Source organism: Lagenorhynchus albirostris, chromosome 2 (assembly GCF_949774975.1).
Source record: "Lagenorhynchus albirostris chromosome 2, mLagAlb1.1, whole genome shotgun sequence".
Lineage (NCBI taxonomy): Eukaryota > Metazoa > Chordata > Mammalia > Artiodactyla > Delphinidae > Lagenorhynchus > Lagenorhynchus albirostris.
Window position 1 is genome coordinate 44,302,814 of NC_083096.1, and position 18,956 is coordinate 44,321,769.

The 18,956-nt window shown below is 35.7% G+C and overlaps 1 protein-coding gene across 1 annotated transcript in view; it reads right to left on the bottom strand.

The window, feature by feature from the left end:
- Window positions 1-18,956, bottom strand: part of HMCN1 (hemicentin 1) — a 526,172-nt gene that overhangs the window by 108,474 nt on the left and 398,742 nt on the right. The window contains exons 70-81 of the mRNA XM_060131555.1: window positions 17,017-17,098; window positions 15,555-15,691; window positions 11,506-11,647; window positions 10,315-10,459; window positions 9,803-9,930; window positions 9,368-9,524; window positions 7,557-7,678; window positions 7,191-7,355; window positions 5,192-5,299; window positions 4,614-4,751; window positions 4,365-4,499; window positions 879-1,148 (exon numbers count right to left, since the gene is read on the bottom strand). Of these exons, the coding sequence (XP_059987538.1) occupies window positions 879-1,148; window positions 4,365-4,499; window positions 4,614-4,751; window positions 5,192-5,299; window positions 7,191-7,355; window positions 7,557-7,678; window positions 9,368-9,524; window positions 9,803-9,930; window positions 10,315-10,459; window positions 11,506-11,647; window positions 15,555-15,691; window positions 17,017-17,098 (1,729 nt within the window). The remainder of the gene's footprint in view (window positions 1-878; window positions 1,149-4,364; window positions 4,500-4,613; window positions 4,752-5,191; window positions 5,300-7,190; window positions 7,356-7,556; window positions 7,679-9,367; window positions 9,525-9,802; window positions 9,931-10,314; window positions 10,460-11,505; window positions 11,648-15,554; window positions 15,692-17,016; window positions 17,099-18,956) is intronic.

An 18,956-nucleotide genomic window follows, 5' to 3' on the forward strand; every position in this document is an offset into this window, starting at 1 on the left:
AATTTTGGTAAATTTTCTATGAACACTTGAAAGAAGGAATATTATTTACTTGAAACTAAAGGACTAATGTGTATTAATTAGTTCAATTATATTAACTGAGAGCAGGTATAAAACTGTAGAAAATTCAAATACACCTGAAAGATAAAAAACAGCTTTCACACATTTTTTAAAAAGGGAAAAAGTAGAAACTCATCATTAAAACAAGAGTTACCTCTGAAAATAGTAGTTGGAAATAGTTTAATTTACTTATTGTTTCTTACCACTGATATTAATAGGTATTCTACCTTTAGTCTTAAAAGTATACAATTAAAAAAATAACAAAATAACAACTAAAATATTTCAATGCTGATCTTTAGGTATTTTGTTAGTTGTCTGAATGCAAAGGAAAAAATGGTATTTTTTCTATTATTCAAATATACCTGTAAATATTTTGCTACATACTTTAAAATAATGAATCAAATAGATCTCCAATTCTCATTAGATTCATATTACATTTATAATGTAGGTCACATGGTGATTAGTTTTGAGCCAAGATGACTTGCAACTTGAAAAGTAAAGCATAAGAATAACAAAACAAATGGACTCCTCATAAGCCCAATTAAAGATCCCAATAATCACATTATGAGGGGACTGGCAACACATTAATTATCCTGGCTTTATTAATAAAATCACACACATATGTGCACACACGAATAAACATAGCCTACCAAAAACATATTTGAAGGGCAAGTGTACCGACATACCACATGAACACACACACTCCACTCTTCATTACTGTTTTACATTGTTTTGATTTTCATCGTATTTTTTTCCTGGTGTTTTTTTTCTTTGCCATGGTAATGTAGCACACAAAAAATGATTTATGCTAAACAACCTACCATGGACAGTGAGCTTGGTGCTCGTGCTGCTTGATCCTGCCACATTAGCTGCTGTGCACGTGTACTGGCCAGCATCACCAGGCTGAGCAAATGCTATTTGCAGAGCTCCAGAGCTGAGGATGTGCTGGCGGATTGATTCCATAATTACATGCCCATCTTTATGCCACGTAATGTCAGGTGGTGGGAGGCCATCTGCCTCACAGGGTAGCATGATGGGCTTATCCACAGCAATGATATATTCCTTAGGATGGGGGCTAATGACTGGAGGAACTAAAAGATACAAGGTTTGAATGTTACCTTAAAAGCAGGAATGTACCATTTACACACTACAGTATTACTCTAGCAAAGTGAAGTCACATTGACAAGAAACAAAGCCCTGACTTTACCACATCATCACCAAAGGATTGCTATAGCTTGTTTGTGTTGGAAAAGAAAATTCATTGACCCCATTGTAGAAAATTATTCTCTATCTAGTTAACAAATATAAATGATAATCAATTTTAAATAAGGACATAAACATGTACTCATGAGGGATTTCATGTCCAGAAAACTTAGACTGTGTTGACAGAGGTATTTTCTTTAACATACATGTATTGTGATTCATCAGCTACTTAAAACTTCCAAAATAGACCCCTTCAAGGTTTGGAAATTGTTCACCTGCTCAAAGATCCTTTTATTCATGCGTTTCCTACAGTGCTTATGATCTCATATACAGTGGCCATATTTAACAAGGTATTTTGTTAATGAATAAAGGAATAAAGAAGTAGAATATGGAAAAGAATTACAATTAACCCTTGAACAACGCAGGGGTTAGGGATGACGACCCTGTGTGCTACCGAAAATCTGAATATAACTTATAGTTGGCCCTCTGTATCCTTGTCTCCTCTGTATCTGTGGTTTTTGCATCTGCAGATTCAACCAACCTTGGATGGTACAGTAATGTAGTATTTACTACTGAAAAAAAATCCATGTATAAGTGGACCTGCACGGTTCAAACCGTGTTGGTCAAGGGTTGATGGTATATAGATAGAACTCTTCGCACTTCTTCAGAAAATGGTGGAAGGGCTTATGATTAGAATTTCTCTTCCTAGTGTCTACAACAGATTCCTAGTGTTTACAATAGATTACACTAAGGATATTCTACTGAGCTTTTCTTACCCTTTCCTGCCTTGGGGCTATTGCACATGCTGCCCTCTCTTCCTTGGACACTCTGCTACTTTTACATGGCTCATCCTAGCTCATCATTCAGGTCTCAGCTCCAGTGGTACCCACCTCAGCTCCAATAGTATCCCCCCCACACCAAGCAGTTGTTAAAGCTTACTTTAACCACTAGTGTAAAGTGGTCCCCACATTTTCCCATTTTGGAATACTGAAATGCTGTTAATTGTTCAAAGTGTTTCTTGTTCTTTTTTGAAAAAAAGTGTTTCTTTTTTTCATATCAATAGTTTTAATCAATTAGTGAAGGGAAAAACCCTCACTAATTCTTTTCTATGACCCTCAGTGTTGCCAAAACCAATGAATATTTCTTGGTCATCATCCTAACTGACCTTTCGCTTGCATTAAAAAAGCTGTCTACTCCCTTCTTGAAACACTGTCCTCTCCTAGCCTCCATCTAGTTTTCCTCTGTCATCTCTTCCCTCTCCTTTGTATTCTTTTCCAGTGTTCTCTCTTTTCTCAGACCTCTTAACAATGCAGAGTCCTGGGGCTTTGTCCTTAAGATATTTTCGGTCCAAATTCTCATCCAGTGTTATAGACTGAAATACCCTGATTACTTCCAAATTTATATCTTAGACTATACTTCTCCCTTGAGTTCTGAATTCATAAATATTCAACACTTTTTGACATCTCTGCTAGGATTTCTAATAGTTTCCCACATCTAACATGATTAAACAGAAGTCACGCTTTCCTTCCTCCCAAACCAGTTCCTCCCCTTGCATCCCTCACAGCACTATCTCCCATCTCTAGCTCAGGCCCAAAGCCCAGGAAACATCGTTAACTCTTCTCTTTTCCTAACCTCCCAATCTGATTAATCAGCAATCCTGGCAATTACATCTCCAAAGAGTTCTTGAATCCACCACTTCTTGTTCATTTTCCCCTGCAACTCACACACCCACTCACACTCCCAGCCAGACCGTATCACATGATGCCTAGAGCACTTTACTAGTTCTTCCAGCTCTAGTCTTGTGCTTTCTCAAATCATTATCTATATACCAGCAAAAGAGGTCTTCCTAAAACCAAACAAGAGTCTTGGTTAAATCATTAAAAGGCTTCAACATTGCACACAGAAGGAAACCTTACTCCTCCTCTGGTCCTTTGGGCACTCTGTGCACTGGTCCCACTTTCTCTTCTGACCTCCTTCACATTTTGCCAGCCTTCCCAGGTTCATTACTGTCAGCCACACTGGCATGCTCCTTTTCTTACCCTTTCCTGCCTTGGGGCCATTGCACGTGCTGCCCGCTCTTCCTTGGACACTCTGCTACCTTTACATGGCTCATCCTAGCTCATCATTCAGGTCTCAGCTCCAATGGTAACCCCCCTCAGCTCCAATGGTACCCCCATCAGTAGGTTAAAGCCTACTTTAACCACTAGTGTAAAGTGGTCCCCACATTTTCCCACTAGTCTCCATCTCAGCCTTTTGTTTTCCCTCTGCATAGCGTATGTCAGAATTTATCATAATTTCATTTATTTGGTAGTTTCATTTTTTTCCTTCTCCACACTATAAGGAAAGGATCATATCTATAATGGTCAATGTATTTCTACTTATTATCCCAATAAACACTTGTTAAAGAAGTGTTGAAAAATACAAATAAATTAGATTTACAATCTGCAGGTAAGTGAGCTTTACTACAGTTATTAATTCACCACAAGAAAATCACACTACAAGAAAATTCAAATCAGCCATGCAAACTGAGCAGCTCGGAACCCATCTCTAGGTCACGTCTTGATCCACAAAGACAATGCATGTAAGATATGAATATTACATCAAGAAAATATAAGTTAAATGTGAAAAAAAACCCCACTGTCTTCAGAATATTTTTTTCCATCAAGCTGGTTTAATTGCAATTATGATTTATTTTTTTGTTTCATGACTCTTATTGGTGATTCTTTAAAATTTTAAAAATTTACGATGTTTTTTAAGTGGATATTACAATCCAGTATTTTGTAATGTATACAACGTAGTATTATAGAGAGAATAGTTTTAAAAATCACCTTAAATATGTGCTACAATGAAAGTACCAAATAGAGGTTCACAGAAATTCAAAATATCATGAGATGCCTCAGTTTTCTTATACAAATAATGCCCCAAAACACCCAAGCACTAAATTTTTTCCTTCATGAGGTTAATAGAAAAACATATAGGATAATATAAACTAAGAATGTTAATTAAGAACTATGGTGGCATCATTACTTTAGATATATGAATTCTGATATACACTATTATAAGCATCTTTGCAATGAAGACATAGAGATTTATTATTTAGGTACCTTGGACATTTAACTTGATTTTGCCCAAGGCTGTACCAGCTGGATTCTGAGCCACACACATGTAAGTACCAGCATCCTCTCTGACAGCTCTGGAGATCTGCAAGCCACCACGAGGAAGAACTGCATGGCTTCTACCTACATCATAGTTACAAAAGCAGAGTGAGAAGAATTTTTATTTTCATTAAAAAATCATACCGACTTCTGAATTATAAAACTGAATTGCCATTATTTTCTTGATTGAAACGGTACCTGAAGTGATGACATTGATACCTTCCTTTTGCCAAGTGATGAAAGGACTGGGAGTCCCTGTTGCTTCACATGGTAATAAAATGGGATTGTTTAGAATGACGGCTAGTTCACTTGGCTGAGGCCGAATGACTGGAGGCTCTATAAGAACCAATCAGCAGAAATAAGCAAAGGCTCTAGTTAGTAGCATAAATGTCTATAGTAGCCATGAGGTTAAACATGACCGAATTCAAAATTCCAAAATATTAGTGATTTCATTGTCCCAGGGAAAAGCAAATAGAGGTCATATCACATTTTTTGAGTCTTGTTACTATATCCAGTTTCCATTAGAAGAACTCCATAGAAAAGACTAAAGTCAGAAACAGTTCATAAAAATTCAAGAAGACAAATAATTTAGGGGTTGTTTTGTGTGGTTTGTCATCTGTATGTTTTCTTTAGTCTATTGAAGAACATCTATCAGGCTTTCATATCCCCAAAATATTACTGTGGTTTATGACTCTAGACGGTACCACCTGTCAAGAATAAACATGACTTAGAAAAGTACAACAGCAAAATTTTAATGAATAAATAACCTTTCATACCTTGGACATAAAGGCTCACATGTCGATGTGCAGAGCCAGCTGCATTCCTGGCAACACAAGTATATCTTCCAGCATGGCTTAATTGAGTGGCAAATATTTCAATTGCTCCTAAAAAGGAAAAATTTTTCATGCACAGTGCATCCCTGTTTTGCTGGTTTGATAAACCATGTCTCTTTGATTTTGTGTGAGTCTGCCCCCTAGCATAGTGCATGGCTTGTACTCATACTTGTACCCCCTGTGCTTACCTACCACAGTATTTTTTTAAAAATCACTATTAACAGCTTTATTTAGGCAAAACTTACAGACCATAAAATTCACTGACTTAAATGTACAATACAATGATTTTTAGTATATTTGCAGAGTTGTGCAATTATAATTTAATTTTAGAAAATTTCCATTATGCCCAAAGAAATCTCACTCCACTTATAGTCCTGCCTCACTCTCAACCCCAAGTGTAAGCAATCAGTAATCTAATTTCTATATATATTGGCCTTTTCTGGAAATTTCATATAGATGGGATCATACAGAAGGCTTTTGTGTCTGGCTTCTACTGTGAGCATAGTTTTTGAGTTTCATCTGCTGCAGCAGGTGTCAATATTTTTGTTCCATTTTATTGCTAAATAGAATTCCATCCTGTGAATTATCCACATTTTGTTTATCCATCCACCAGTTGATGGACATTTACATTGTCCATTACATAGTTGATGGACATTTACATTACATTTACATGGACATTTCTATGTTTTTGGCTATTGTGAATGATGCTGTATGAACATTTGCATATAAGTCTTTGGGTGGACATATGCTTTCATTTCTCTAGGTAGGGACCTAGGAATGGAGTTGCTGGGTCATATGGTAACTGTTTAACATTTTGAGAAAAGTTCTAAACTGTTTTCTTAGCACAGTACTTTGTGCTGAAGAGTAGTTAATTTTTTTTTGTTTGTTTGTTTTGCGGTATGTGGGCCTCTTACTGTTGTGGCCTCTCCCGTTGCGGAGCACAGGCTCCGGACGCGCAGGCTCAACGGCCATGGCTCACGGGCCCAGCCGCTCCATGGCATGTGGGATCTTCCCGGACCGGGGCACGAACCCGTGTCCCCTGCATCGGCAGGCGGACTCTCAACCACTGAGCCACCAGGGAAGCCCAAGAGTAGTTAATTTATATTTTATGACTTTACTTGCTACCCGTTTATGCAGATTTCTGAGATAGCCAAAATACTACAAATGCTTTGAAAGCCAAGTTCTATCCTGAGAACAAATCTTTCATTATTTCCCTTCTACTGAAGAAATAAACAAATTCTCTTTGAATAATATGCCCACACTCATAAACCCTCAGGATGTTAGTTGCTACTTTAATCTCCAGTGTACCTCCCCAATGCAGGATGAATTTCCAGAAACACAAATGTGAATCACTTATACTTCCATTTAGGTGAATTTTTTTCTCTTTAATATTATAAAATTTTCAATACTTAAATTCTATAAATGATGGTTACCACCACCCTCAAAAGTTATCCATATAATTTAGGGCACTTAACACCCAGCCCTACTTGCTAAATTATTGAAACCTTAAAAGCAAGAACCTTGTCTTAGTTTTATATCCTCAGAAACTCAGTGGAGTATTTAGCCTATTTTAGGTACTAAATGTTTGTTGAATGAATGGACATTCTATTTGGCCAATAAAAGAAGTGTGGTTCACTCAAAGGCAACCAGTAAATTTGTTACGCCTTAGGTTTAGTAAATATGCACATAAAATCCCAGTGGTCATGCTTAATATATTCATATCAGTCCTAGATATTATTTGTTATTTTGTTTTTAGACTTTTTTTCTATCCCTTTCCCAAGTTCCCCCTCCCCACTCTTAAGTGCATTTTTTCCCAGATGCCTAAGCCCAGGAATACAGATGTACTTTATTCTTTTATTTTGGTGCAACAGAAGTCCAAGTAAGGCCATCCAGTAAAAACGAATCCAATCAATAGCTGTGTAATCACTGAGCTGGGTCTTACCTGAGGACAGAATTCTATAGCCCTCTCCTCTGGGAAGCAATCTTATACCATTTTTCGCCCAGTGAATTGAGGGAAATGGAACTCCTGAAGCTGTGCAGGTGATCACAGTGGGGGCGTGTGTGGTTACTAGGAAGTCAGTAGGCTCATCAGCTATGGAAGGTGGAACTAAAAGAAAAACAACAAAAAGAAAGAAAACTACATGTTCCCAACCCTTACAGATTTCCAAAGCCTTCTCATATATCCTTCTCTTTCTACACTGAAAGTGAATGCTTGGTCAGTGGAAAAGGAAGCTCTCTTGTGAAGTAGAGGAATGATGGAATGATATCATTATAATAACTTTCAGTCCACATACTAAGCCAGTTCTACCTTGGACAGTGAGATCCACAGTTCTCTTATCCTCTCCGGCATCACTTGTCACAGTGCACTCATAGGTTGCAGTGTCATCCACAGAAGGGGAAATAATTACTAGTGAACCTGAAGAAAGGAGCCTAGAAGAGAGATTTCAAAGTAATGAGGTGCTATATATCAATTTTCATAAATGTTTCTAGTTGGTTCAACGTGGTACTATCTTGTGAATTGAGGGAAATGGAACTCTTTCCTCATGTTAAAATGAGCATCATTTTATGCATCAGACTTTAAGTTTATATGGCAGTGGGTTAATAGGACCTCAACCTTGACATCTGCAGGAAGCAGTGGTGTGGAATGATTGTGTTAAGAGGGAATCTTGAATTTTCTGAATGCTTATGGCATAATCAACCATGTTCTCCCAGGTGAAATACAGTGAAATGAGCACACTGATGATAGCCATTGTTTATTGGCCATTGAACACATTCCCAGCACCATCTCAAATGCTTCACATTAATCATCTCTAAATTTCACAATAACTTTGCAGATTGGTATTTGATTATTTCTACTGACAGATGGGTAACTACAAGTCTGTCTGTCTTGCACCTTTCCCTACTTCACACGTCTCCTTACATGTGGTGGATACCTTGGAGATGCATAGTACATAAATCAAAGAGTCTTTTCCTTAACTTTGAATCAACTCAAAACTAAAGTGACCTGAATCACTTCAAATGTTCAGAAGGTTGAGTAAATACACATACATTATTTAAAGTAACCTAATGAATCACTTTGCTGTAGAGCTGAAACTAACATAACATTGTTAATCAACTATGCTCCAATATAAAATAAAAATTAAAGAAAATATGTATCAAAATGAAAAATCAATAAATCTTTAAAATTTCTAGTGGTTGAACACACTAAAAAAATTAAAATAATCTAAATAAGAATATCTGTATTCTTACTTCAAACTGTGCAATGATGAATGGAAATGATTTGATTCAATGGAAACATAACTGACCTGCTTTTTTATTCAAGGGCATTGTACATTTTCCCCATAGTATATGCTTTCAAGTCACTAAACGCCCAATGCCAAAAGATTAAGAGGGTGAGAAAGAGGGAGAAGCAACAGAGTTTCAAGTGAAACACTCCTAGTTTCATATTTCCTGATATATCAGAACTGATTTTTGTTAAGGTAGGTCTATGAGAACATTTGCTTTCAGTACTATGGCAAACCTTTTGCAAGATATCTATTAACTTGAGATACAAGAAAGGATGCTTATCTAAAGTATCAGAAATTCCTAGTTTCTTTTTTAAAGGTTAGTCTTTAAAAAGTATGATATCATATTAAGAGCAATGGTAGTCAAGCTGGAAGAATACAAAAAACTGGGAGAAAATGCTGTTCTTCCTCCCTCCACATGCTGCCAAATACCTATGCTGTATTTCAAGGTATAAAATTTGATTTTTATTCTGCAACTAAAACTTGTATTATTTCTACAGAATAGTTTTTCTTTTATACCAAATGATGTTTTTGTCTTTATAAAATTCCAAAAGATACTAAAAAAAAAAAGCAGAATGGAAATCTAATTTTTTAGAGCTCAGACAGTTATCTACAGGACTTATGAATACAGAAGTTGCACCTATAATTCAGAAATAAGATTTTAGGTTGAAAAACTAATTCTACATTAAGAAAAAGTAATATGCTCTCTACATACTAGCTAATTCTTCATACTTTATATATTTGCTGTCCCCATTGATAGAGTTTAAATGTTAATTCTTTTAAAAATTATGTTTCTAAATAATAGGTGGGATTTTCCAGTTAAATTATTCCTTACCGGTATGAATTCTGATTTTGATCCACATTAAGAAGATGCCCATTTTTTCTCCAGTTGATTGATGGTTTTGGTATCCCAGTAGCCTCACAAGCCAGAGTGGTTTGAACATTTACTGTTACAGTTATGTTGGTAGGACCCAGAGCAATAGATGGAGGAACTAAAACGAAGTCACCAAGTAAGAAACAGGTTCAGTAAATAGTATGCCATTCGAAGTATCTCTGCCAAACTGAAATTAATCATTGCTAGCTTGATTTATAGTCATGAACACAATAAGGTTCTGTGAATTTACACAGTGTTGTGATGATGCTTATAATATAGTGTAATACATTTAAATAGCACTAGATATGAAGGTCTTTATGTTATGACCTCACTGGTTTAGGCTACCAAAGAATATCTGACCCAAAGATTGGATGTTGTTCATAAAAGTACATTTACCATGGACTTGTAAATCTATTCGCCTGCGATCTGTTCCAGCAGCATTGGTAGCCATACACAAATATCTCCCACTATCAGTAACATGTGCTGACTGGATGTGAAGGAATCCATTTTCCAAGACGGAGTATCTATAAGAAAGATCACAAGTGAGTTCCTCCAGATCAGCCTTTCTGATTATGCACATTTTGACTGAGAACATTATAAAATACCCAGTTAAATCCATTTTTAGTCCTTTTCCTACTTCAGAAATTTATAATACCCTTGGTGGAAAAAAAAGGATATTCTGCAAAGGTGCATAGCAGATGGGCTTGTGATCTTGGATAGATTATAATCATTACATTTTGAACATAAGCCTTAAGAATTATGCTTTTAAAATACTATATTCTGATCCTCATTTAAGATGAAGAGACTCACTTTAGAATGAAAAGACCCAAATAATGCATCGGATCAAAGATTTTAAAACTTATATTTCAGTTCTTACAGTATTTTTTATCCTTTTCCAGAATTGTTACCTTGCATGATTCTCAGATAGAACAGCTCCATCCTTTCTCCATGTTATCCTTGGGGTTGGCACACCTTCCGCAAAGCATTCCAATACAGTTGACTTATTTAAGTGAATGACAAGACTCTGGGGGCCACTCTTTATGCTTGGAGGAACTGCACAAGAGATGCATGTGGAAAACTTCCTTTATATCAATAACATAGCCTGAACTAATAAGACTCTTAAGAGGTAATACAAAGTGAGATTTGAGTTAAATGTATGGCTTTGCCTACAGCTAATTCAGGTTAGTATAAATAGAATTGGGGTTTAATTCCTAAAGTCTTATTCAAGGTAAGATTTATTTAAAAATTTACTTAAAAATGAAGAGTAAATGGGTGGGGAAGCTTTAAATCCCTGATATGGTGTATGAAATCTGGCTTTCTAATGAAAGAGGCTTGAATAGAATAAAAGTCATCTCTGGTATGATACAAATTAAAGATGATATTTCTTATCTCTCTTTGGCCAAATAATGGTCAGAGAATGTTAATACTGGAACAACTTCACTTTAAATAAAGGATAGAAAGTGGGGTGTTATAACAAAGCACATCTGTGATTAATTATGCAAGTCTCAGAGTGTGTATTTTATTAATCATTGAGTTCATATGGGAATAGAAAACTTGAATTTTAATTTTAGTGTTAGAGATATTAGCTGCCTGGGTCACTCAACTTGTAAAGTTTCGTATATTAAAAATCCAAAGGGACGCTTTTGAAAAAGTCTGTATCATATTCTTGAAATTTGGCAGATTTTAGTGTTTAGATTTTATATTTGAGAAAATTACAGTCCCATGGCAGTCTCTGTCTAGCACATATATAATCAAACACCAACATCAACAAAGGTGACTAAATAATTGGCTACTTGTCATCCAGAGATTTAGTGTATTAACTTCTCCAATGGCTCTGATCTGAATGACGCAAAACATCAGGATATACTGATAACAATTGGACATATATTGTCCTCTAAGAGAAATGTATCTTTTTCTTTTGAAATTGAGTTAGTTTGAATATAGTGATAGTACAAATATCATGTGTTGTCTTCATGAAAAGAAATAAGATAAGCACAAGAATTTGTTTAGTATGCTCATAAAAAATAAAAATGTTATCATCTCTTTAAATGCCCTTATCTAAATTTTTAAATTGTGAAATAGTGATTAATTTTTCTTACCATTTACAGTGAGAATAAATTCTCTTGTAGTCTTTCCTGCAATGTTGCTGGCAACACAGGTATAATTGGCTGTATCACCTAGATCTGCATTATTAATTTGCAAGTATCTCCCTCCAGATAGGATTCTTACTCGAGGTGTTGCCTGGATTCAGTAAGTAAAATTTACCATTAAAATGTCAGACAAATAAAATAAAATATTAATCATCAAAAATAACTATAGTGAACTGTAGTGCACCTGTCTCCCAGTATCTTTTTCTGCTCCCCCCACTGCTATCCTGGTATCAAAAACTCTTGGGAAATATTTCTATGAGTGTAGTTAAAGCAAGAGCACAATCAGTGTCTCCAGTTCTTCACAATGACGGCCACAATGAACCTCTCAAGGATGAAAAGGTGTCTCAAGTTGGGCCCATTTGAGCTCCCCAGAAAGATACTGCTGGAAGTGTTGGAATAAGGCATATTTTTACTGGAATCACTGGTAGTGAGGATGACATAGCTTGGTGGCAGTCTTACCACCATGTGGGGACAGCTTGCTCTGAATCTAAGACATAAGCAGAGTTGGGATTCAGAGAAAGGACAGAGATGCTTGACTACATGGTTAGAGCGTCTGGATCTAGTAATGCCTAAAGCTTAAGTTCACCAATTACTATAGCTAATAAATATCTTTTTTTTCCATTTAAATTATTTTGAGTTTGAATTGTCACTTAAAGCTGAAAGTTTCCTGACTAATAAATTAACTTTGGTTAACTTATAGGAAATAATTATCCTTCAACATATTTAACATAAGTAAATAAATGATTTTAGTCTACAAATATTTATTAAGCACTTATTTTGCGTCCAGGCATGGGACCAAGAATTATGAAAATGCAGAGACCTATATTGAAATGAAATACTGAAATATAATGAAATCTAATCTCTGCTATAATGTCCAATTGGGGATTGTTCATAGACTTTAAAAAATGCCAGGTAACATCAAAGACTGGTATTTTCTGATTGTGCCTAAGTGGAACTACTTCAGGAAGAGTCCAAATAAGATTTTTCTACCATATGGGTTCTGTCCCAGATAAACATATATTTCTAATGAAAAAAGTTGTTCACACTAACATAGACAGTTCAGGTCAATTTATCTTGAAAGTCCACACATTTTCTCTAGGCCTTTCCTTGCTACAGGGGCTATTAATGGTAAACTTTTATTACTTCTGATGAGAATAAGTGATTTCTTAAACATACATGGTAAGTTCTACGCAACATTTTAATTTTGATATGGGTATAGCAGGAGTTTAGGCTAATAAAAAAATTCTGAGTTGATTCTCATGTCTTTCTTCCATGAACATCAGTAAGTTCTGCCAACTTATTCAGTCTCACTACAATTTTCTCTGGTTCTCTTCTCATTTACTGCCAGTGATTCTTCCAAATTTGATTTCTTTCCTCAGATAGAACATCATTCTCAGCTGATGACCTTAATTCCTACTTCATTGAGAAAATCAAAGCCACGTGCCTGCAATTTCTCCCTCTCATCTCTTGCATATGAATGCAACCTTCCTTCCTATTTTTCCATCTCTGTGGAAAAAGGTCAACGCTTCTGTCCAAGGCTAATGTCTTCACCTGTCACCAGGGTCCCAACCCTTCCCCACTCGACACACTTAGTCCTGTATCTTCCATCTCTTTCAGTAAATAAGCATATACAAGTCTCTTTTGTATTTAAGTAACAGTCCACAATCATTTCCACTTCCTCTTCTTTAACTCCCCCAGACAGCTGTAACCTGTCTTCTACTTTGATCACTGTATTGAAGAACCGTTGTTCAGATCTTTAATCAAGTCTATGTATTGCCAAAGCCAGTGAATACAACTTAATTTGTATCTTAACATGGACTCTGTTAACCACTCCCACTCTCTTCCTTGGCTTTCAGTACACCAATGTCTCCTATATTTAATCTTATTTCTCTGAGTCCTCATTCTCAGTCCCATTCTTCTCTTCTTCCTTTGCTCACCTTTTAATTGTCAATGTTGCCTTAGGCTTTATTCTCATTTTCAGGTCTTCTCACACTGTGTGCTTTCTGGCTGACCTCATACAAACTGATGGCTTCAGCAACAGGTTACACCATTGAGGACCACCAAATCAAAGATGTTTTTGATGAAATATGGACCCATATGTCTTAGTGCTTCTTAGAAGCTCCACTTAGATAATATATAGGTAATTCAAACTCAAAATATCTAAAACTGGACTCATTTTTTTCCCCATAACTGTTGAAATCAGTCTGTCCCAGTACTGACATCACTTGGTCATATATGAGATTAGCCTGAATGTCTGTATCATCAACATTCACTCAGTCCCTATCTGAACACCTAATGGTCTAGAGTGAAATGCACACATGGGAGATAAGACTATGGAGGAAAAGTCAGAGCATGAAGGGCTTTGTGAGCTAAGCTGGGCAGTTTAACCCGAATCCTAAAATCTATGGAGAATCATCAAAGGATTTTAATCAAGGTCTACTTCAACCATACCAAGCTACCTGCAGTTCCTGGGACAGCAGCATTCCTTCTCCTGTAATGTCTTTGTACATGCTATCACTTATGTTTGGAATCCCCTTCTTCTTTCTCACCCAACATCTACCCAACATTTAAACTGAACTCACCCTTTCCAAGAGGCTCCCCTGGGCTATTCCTTACCCTTCAGTCTGGATTACTTGCTTCTCCCCTGTGTTTCCATAAAATGCTGTATATCCCTCTAAGATATTATTTATTGAATATCAGCAGTATCAATTTTCTACAATCTTTGATATCCTTCTGCATATTTTCAGATAGTCTGTGAGCTCCTTGAGGATCAAGATTATTCTCAGGGGCAATCATAGTGCCTAGCGTTATAATAGGCACACAATAAATAGAGAAACTGAGGCACAGGACTGTTAAGTGATATGCATGATGATTTAACAAGGAAGCAACCCTCAGCACCCAGTCTCTCTGTGTTTGGCATTTGTGTGATTTGATGATGGTGAAAGTCTTTCTGCCTTATGTATTTAGGGACACAATTTCCTTTTATTTAGGCACAGTGTACCACAATAGGTTATACTAACAGGATGAGGAAGAACAAAGGAGAAACGAAAGAATAAGTAAGTACTAGGATAAGGACAATCAGAGCATTCAAAGTCACGGCTTTGAGCCAACCCTAAAAGCCTACTTAGGATCCTGGGCTGTGACACTATAGGGCAGCAGACAGATATCACCTGAGCATGGGAACCTTTAAAGAGCCAGTAACTGTGTTTTCAAAGATTCCAGTCCATATTTCTGGTGTTGCACAGATCCTTGGGGTCACTCCTGAGGACCAAGTTTGGACTAGGGAAATTCAGTAATAGGTTTGCCCTAGGGAGTTGGCAGGACAGGTCAGGTCTTTTGAGACTCTGATGGTTTCTTCCCTCTCAAGTAAAGACAAATGGTACAGATGAACCTATTTGCAGAGCAGGAATAGAAAGGCAGATGTAGAGAACGGACATGTGGACACAGTGGGGGAAGGGGAGGGTGGGATAAACTGGGAGATTAGGTTTGACATAAATACACTACCATGTGTAAAACAGATAGCTAGTGGGAACCTGCTGTATAGCACAGGGAGCTCAGCTCAGTGCTCTGTGATGACCTAGATGGGTGGGATGTTGGGGGGAGGGAGGTCCAAGAAGGAGGGGATATATGTATATATATGGCTGATTCACTTCACTGTACAGCAGAAACTAACACAACATTGTAAAGCAACTATACTCCAATTAAAAAAAAAGACATAGCTGAGTGTTTTAATTCAACTTTAATCCACGGGCTCCAGGAGATATATACTTGGGACAATTTACAGAGTATATAAATCAAAATACCTGTCTTTTGCCTCATAACTAGCTACTAACTACTCCAAGAAGGCTGAGAAAAAGGCTGATTAAAGGACCCTGTGCCCACCCCTGTAATGTTGAATAACTAGTAGTCTGACACTGTTTGGTTTTATCTCCCTAGCAAGGACTCTCTTGCTGATTTTTTGGTCTCACAATGAATCTGTGGAATTTAGCAAGATTTACCTGTAACCGTTCTCCATTTTTAAGCCAGGTGATTACAGGTGGGGGCACTGCATCCGATTTGCATTCCAATGTCACTTGTCTGTTCCGTAACACAGTGAAATCCTGGGGCTCATCAGTTCCAGCAATATTAGGGGGGACTGGGCATGAGAACAAATACACCAAAGGCTTTTAATAAACAGGATATAAAATGATCTGGATTATCTGAGGTGTTCAACGAATGTTGCTTCTGCTGTATGAAATAAAAAGCATAAACTTAAAACATTACTCATTCAATTTATAGTACAATGATTACAAATAGTGAAAAATTTTTTACCTTTCTCAGTACTTTCACATACATCAAGTAATGGAATTCTTCCAATGGCCACGTAAATGACAGGATAAGTAATATAATCAGAGTCTAAGTACAAAGAAGGGATTCCTTGTCTAGCTCTACACTTGGTAATAATTTTCTCTGAACATCATATTTTAAAACTTCTAAATTAGGGTCTGCCCATTATAATATACAGAAATATGTACATTTTTCTTAATATGCAGAAAGGGGGGAGGGGCAAAATAGGGTTAAGGAATTAAGAGGTACAAACTACTATGTATAAAATAAATAAGCTACAAGGATATATTGTAAAGGGAATACAGTCAATATTTTATAATAACTTTAAATGGAGTATAATTTATACAAATTTTCAATCACCTCTCCATGAAGAGTAATTCCCATTTCTATGTCAAAATAGTATCGGCCACAGTCTAATTTGCCCAACTTTTCTAAAAGGTAATTTGGCCTTAAATGGTGTGTGTGTGTGTGTGTACATGCATGTGTGTGTGTACTTGCATATAATCAAGTAAATATACCTACAGAAATTTATCAAAACAAAATAATTAAAGGAAGAGGCCAACACACATGTACAAAGATGTCTATAACAGTGTGGCTTATATTGGTAAAAATACAAAACAGCTTAAATATCCAAAAATAAGGAATGTATTAAATAAATAATGGCATATTCATAAAATGGGACATCATGGAATCACTAGAAAGTAATGTTATAAAAATACATTTTTTGACATGAAAACATGTTCACCATACCACTAAATAAGATAAAAAAGTTAAATACTACATGCTGTATGATCACATTTCTGTGACAATATTTATATGTAAAAAGGTCTTATCTTTGTGTGATGAGATTATGATTGATTTATATAATTTATACTCTGTGATTTAAAACCAATGAATATGAATTATTTGTGCAGGAACAAAACAAATAACTCAAAAAATCCATTAAACTATTCCCAACAATAGTTTAATGGACTACTGTGATCAAATATAAAAATCAGATTTGCAAAATACATTTTTCCTAATATATAAACATAGTTTTATGATATGTTAGACAGTTGCTCTATGTTCCATAAATTATGCCTTTTAATTAGGTATTAATGTATGATGGACTGCAGGACATTTTGCCAACTTTACCATGCACTCTCACTAAATATTCTTTATCATCATCTCCTGCAGGACTGGATGCCAGACACGTATATCTTCCTGTATCTTCCACCTATAAAATTCGAATAAGTGAATGACACAATGTTAACATGCTGGTTTTGGTGATGAGAATAAATATCTATTAGGATGAATATAGAAGTCTCACACAAAGCAAGATATCATTAAGAGTACAGTAATAAAATTTAGTAAATGGTTTTAACATTTGTGATTAAATGTAACTTACACATTTAATCAGTTAAGTGTATCAGTTACATTTGATACTGATACTGAGCATGGCTTGACATCTGTTACATGTAAATCTATGTATTTGACATAGATTTAACAGGGTTTTGGTATTTGATCTCAGAATTTTTGCATATTAGGTATATTTAATGATCTCAGAAAGGGCAGATACATATAAGACCTACCACCATACATGACAGACTAGATACTACAGTATTTATTGAAGAAATAAGTATTTATAAATTTAAATTGCAGACTGAAAATTCTACTGGAGTCTTCCTGAAGAAAATAAAATACATTAACCAACCAAAAAAGTAAATAAAATATCAGGTTATTTTAATAAAGCACATTAATACCACATTTTTAGTCCACCTTTGATATACATGGTGAAACAAAATAGCTATATTATGTAATTTGGCTGTAAATAGGTCAGGCTGACAGCAAAATCTACTATTTTCTGACAAAACCCAGAAACATTTCTTTAAAAATCTCCATACATAGTTTCCACTGGAAGTGTTAGTCTTCATTCATATTTGACATTGTGTAGAGGATGTCTTATGTATGTGTAAAGGATACACTGAAAAACAGATGATCTTACTACTGTGAAAAATATATTTTTGAAAAGTAGAAAATCCTGTTTTCATTTATTTTATTACTTGAATACTCCTAGAACACTGGGAATTTTAAACTTCTTACATTCAAAACTGACTTTATAGTTTATGGAAAAACGTTTTGGTAGGCTGCAAAAGGTCCACTGAAAAAATTTAAGGCTAGTATGTTTGGAAAATTAAATATGACTTTAGAAGAATGACTGTCTCATCGTCCTTCAATTAAGAATTGGAAGTGATGCACTACTGTCTAGAGAATAATTTCTAAATTTCTCATCATATCTTTCTAACCTCTAAAAGTCAACTCTTACTCCACCAATTCAGTTTATTCCCAAATCATATTGCCCTCTCCACTTGTCGTGACTTAGCCAAACTTGCACTATCATTCATGACTGTTTTGAGATCTTGCCTTCTCCAAGAAACATTTCCTGACAACTTATACCCTTCTGAATCTTGACAGTTACTATTAGTAGCTACATTTCCTAAAGAGTGTTCTGTTAATAGGGTGTTTAAAAAATTATAGTTAGGTTTCTTTGGAGTAAGAGTTTGCAGAGTTGTTGACATGCATTATGGCTCACAAAGGAGAGGAAGGTAACAGTATATAGAGTTTTTCAGATCTACTTAATCACAGAATTTTTCTCCCTTTGGAATAAATTACAGAATGAGGGTTTGATGGAAAATGTGTTAGCAAACTCTTGTCTTTACCACACAGTTTGGAATTTGCAAAGCATCCTTTAGGTAGTAGGCATAACTACATGCTATAGATACATACACAAAAAGACACAGGTAACTAAGATATAATTTAGTAATAAGTGCTTTAACAGAGAGATGTACCAAATGTGAAAACACAGAGGACCAGAGGAACCAAGAGCAGTCTTGAGACTTGATAATATTTAATTTTTCAATTCTATAATGTTTTTCTTATTGTTTTCCTAATTTGGTCCTATGTAGTTTTATTTTTCTTAGAAAATTGGAAATTCCTTGAAGGCTGAGAAACGTCTTATGTATTAGATTTGTATTCTCCACAAAAGCTAGAATGTGTGGGTCACCATTTAACACTCTATGGAACCTTTGTCTTGT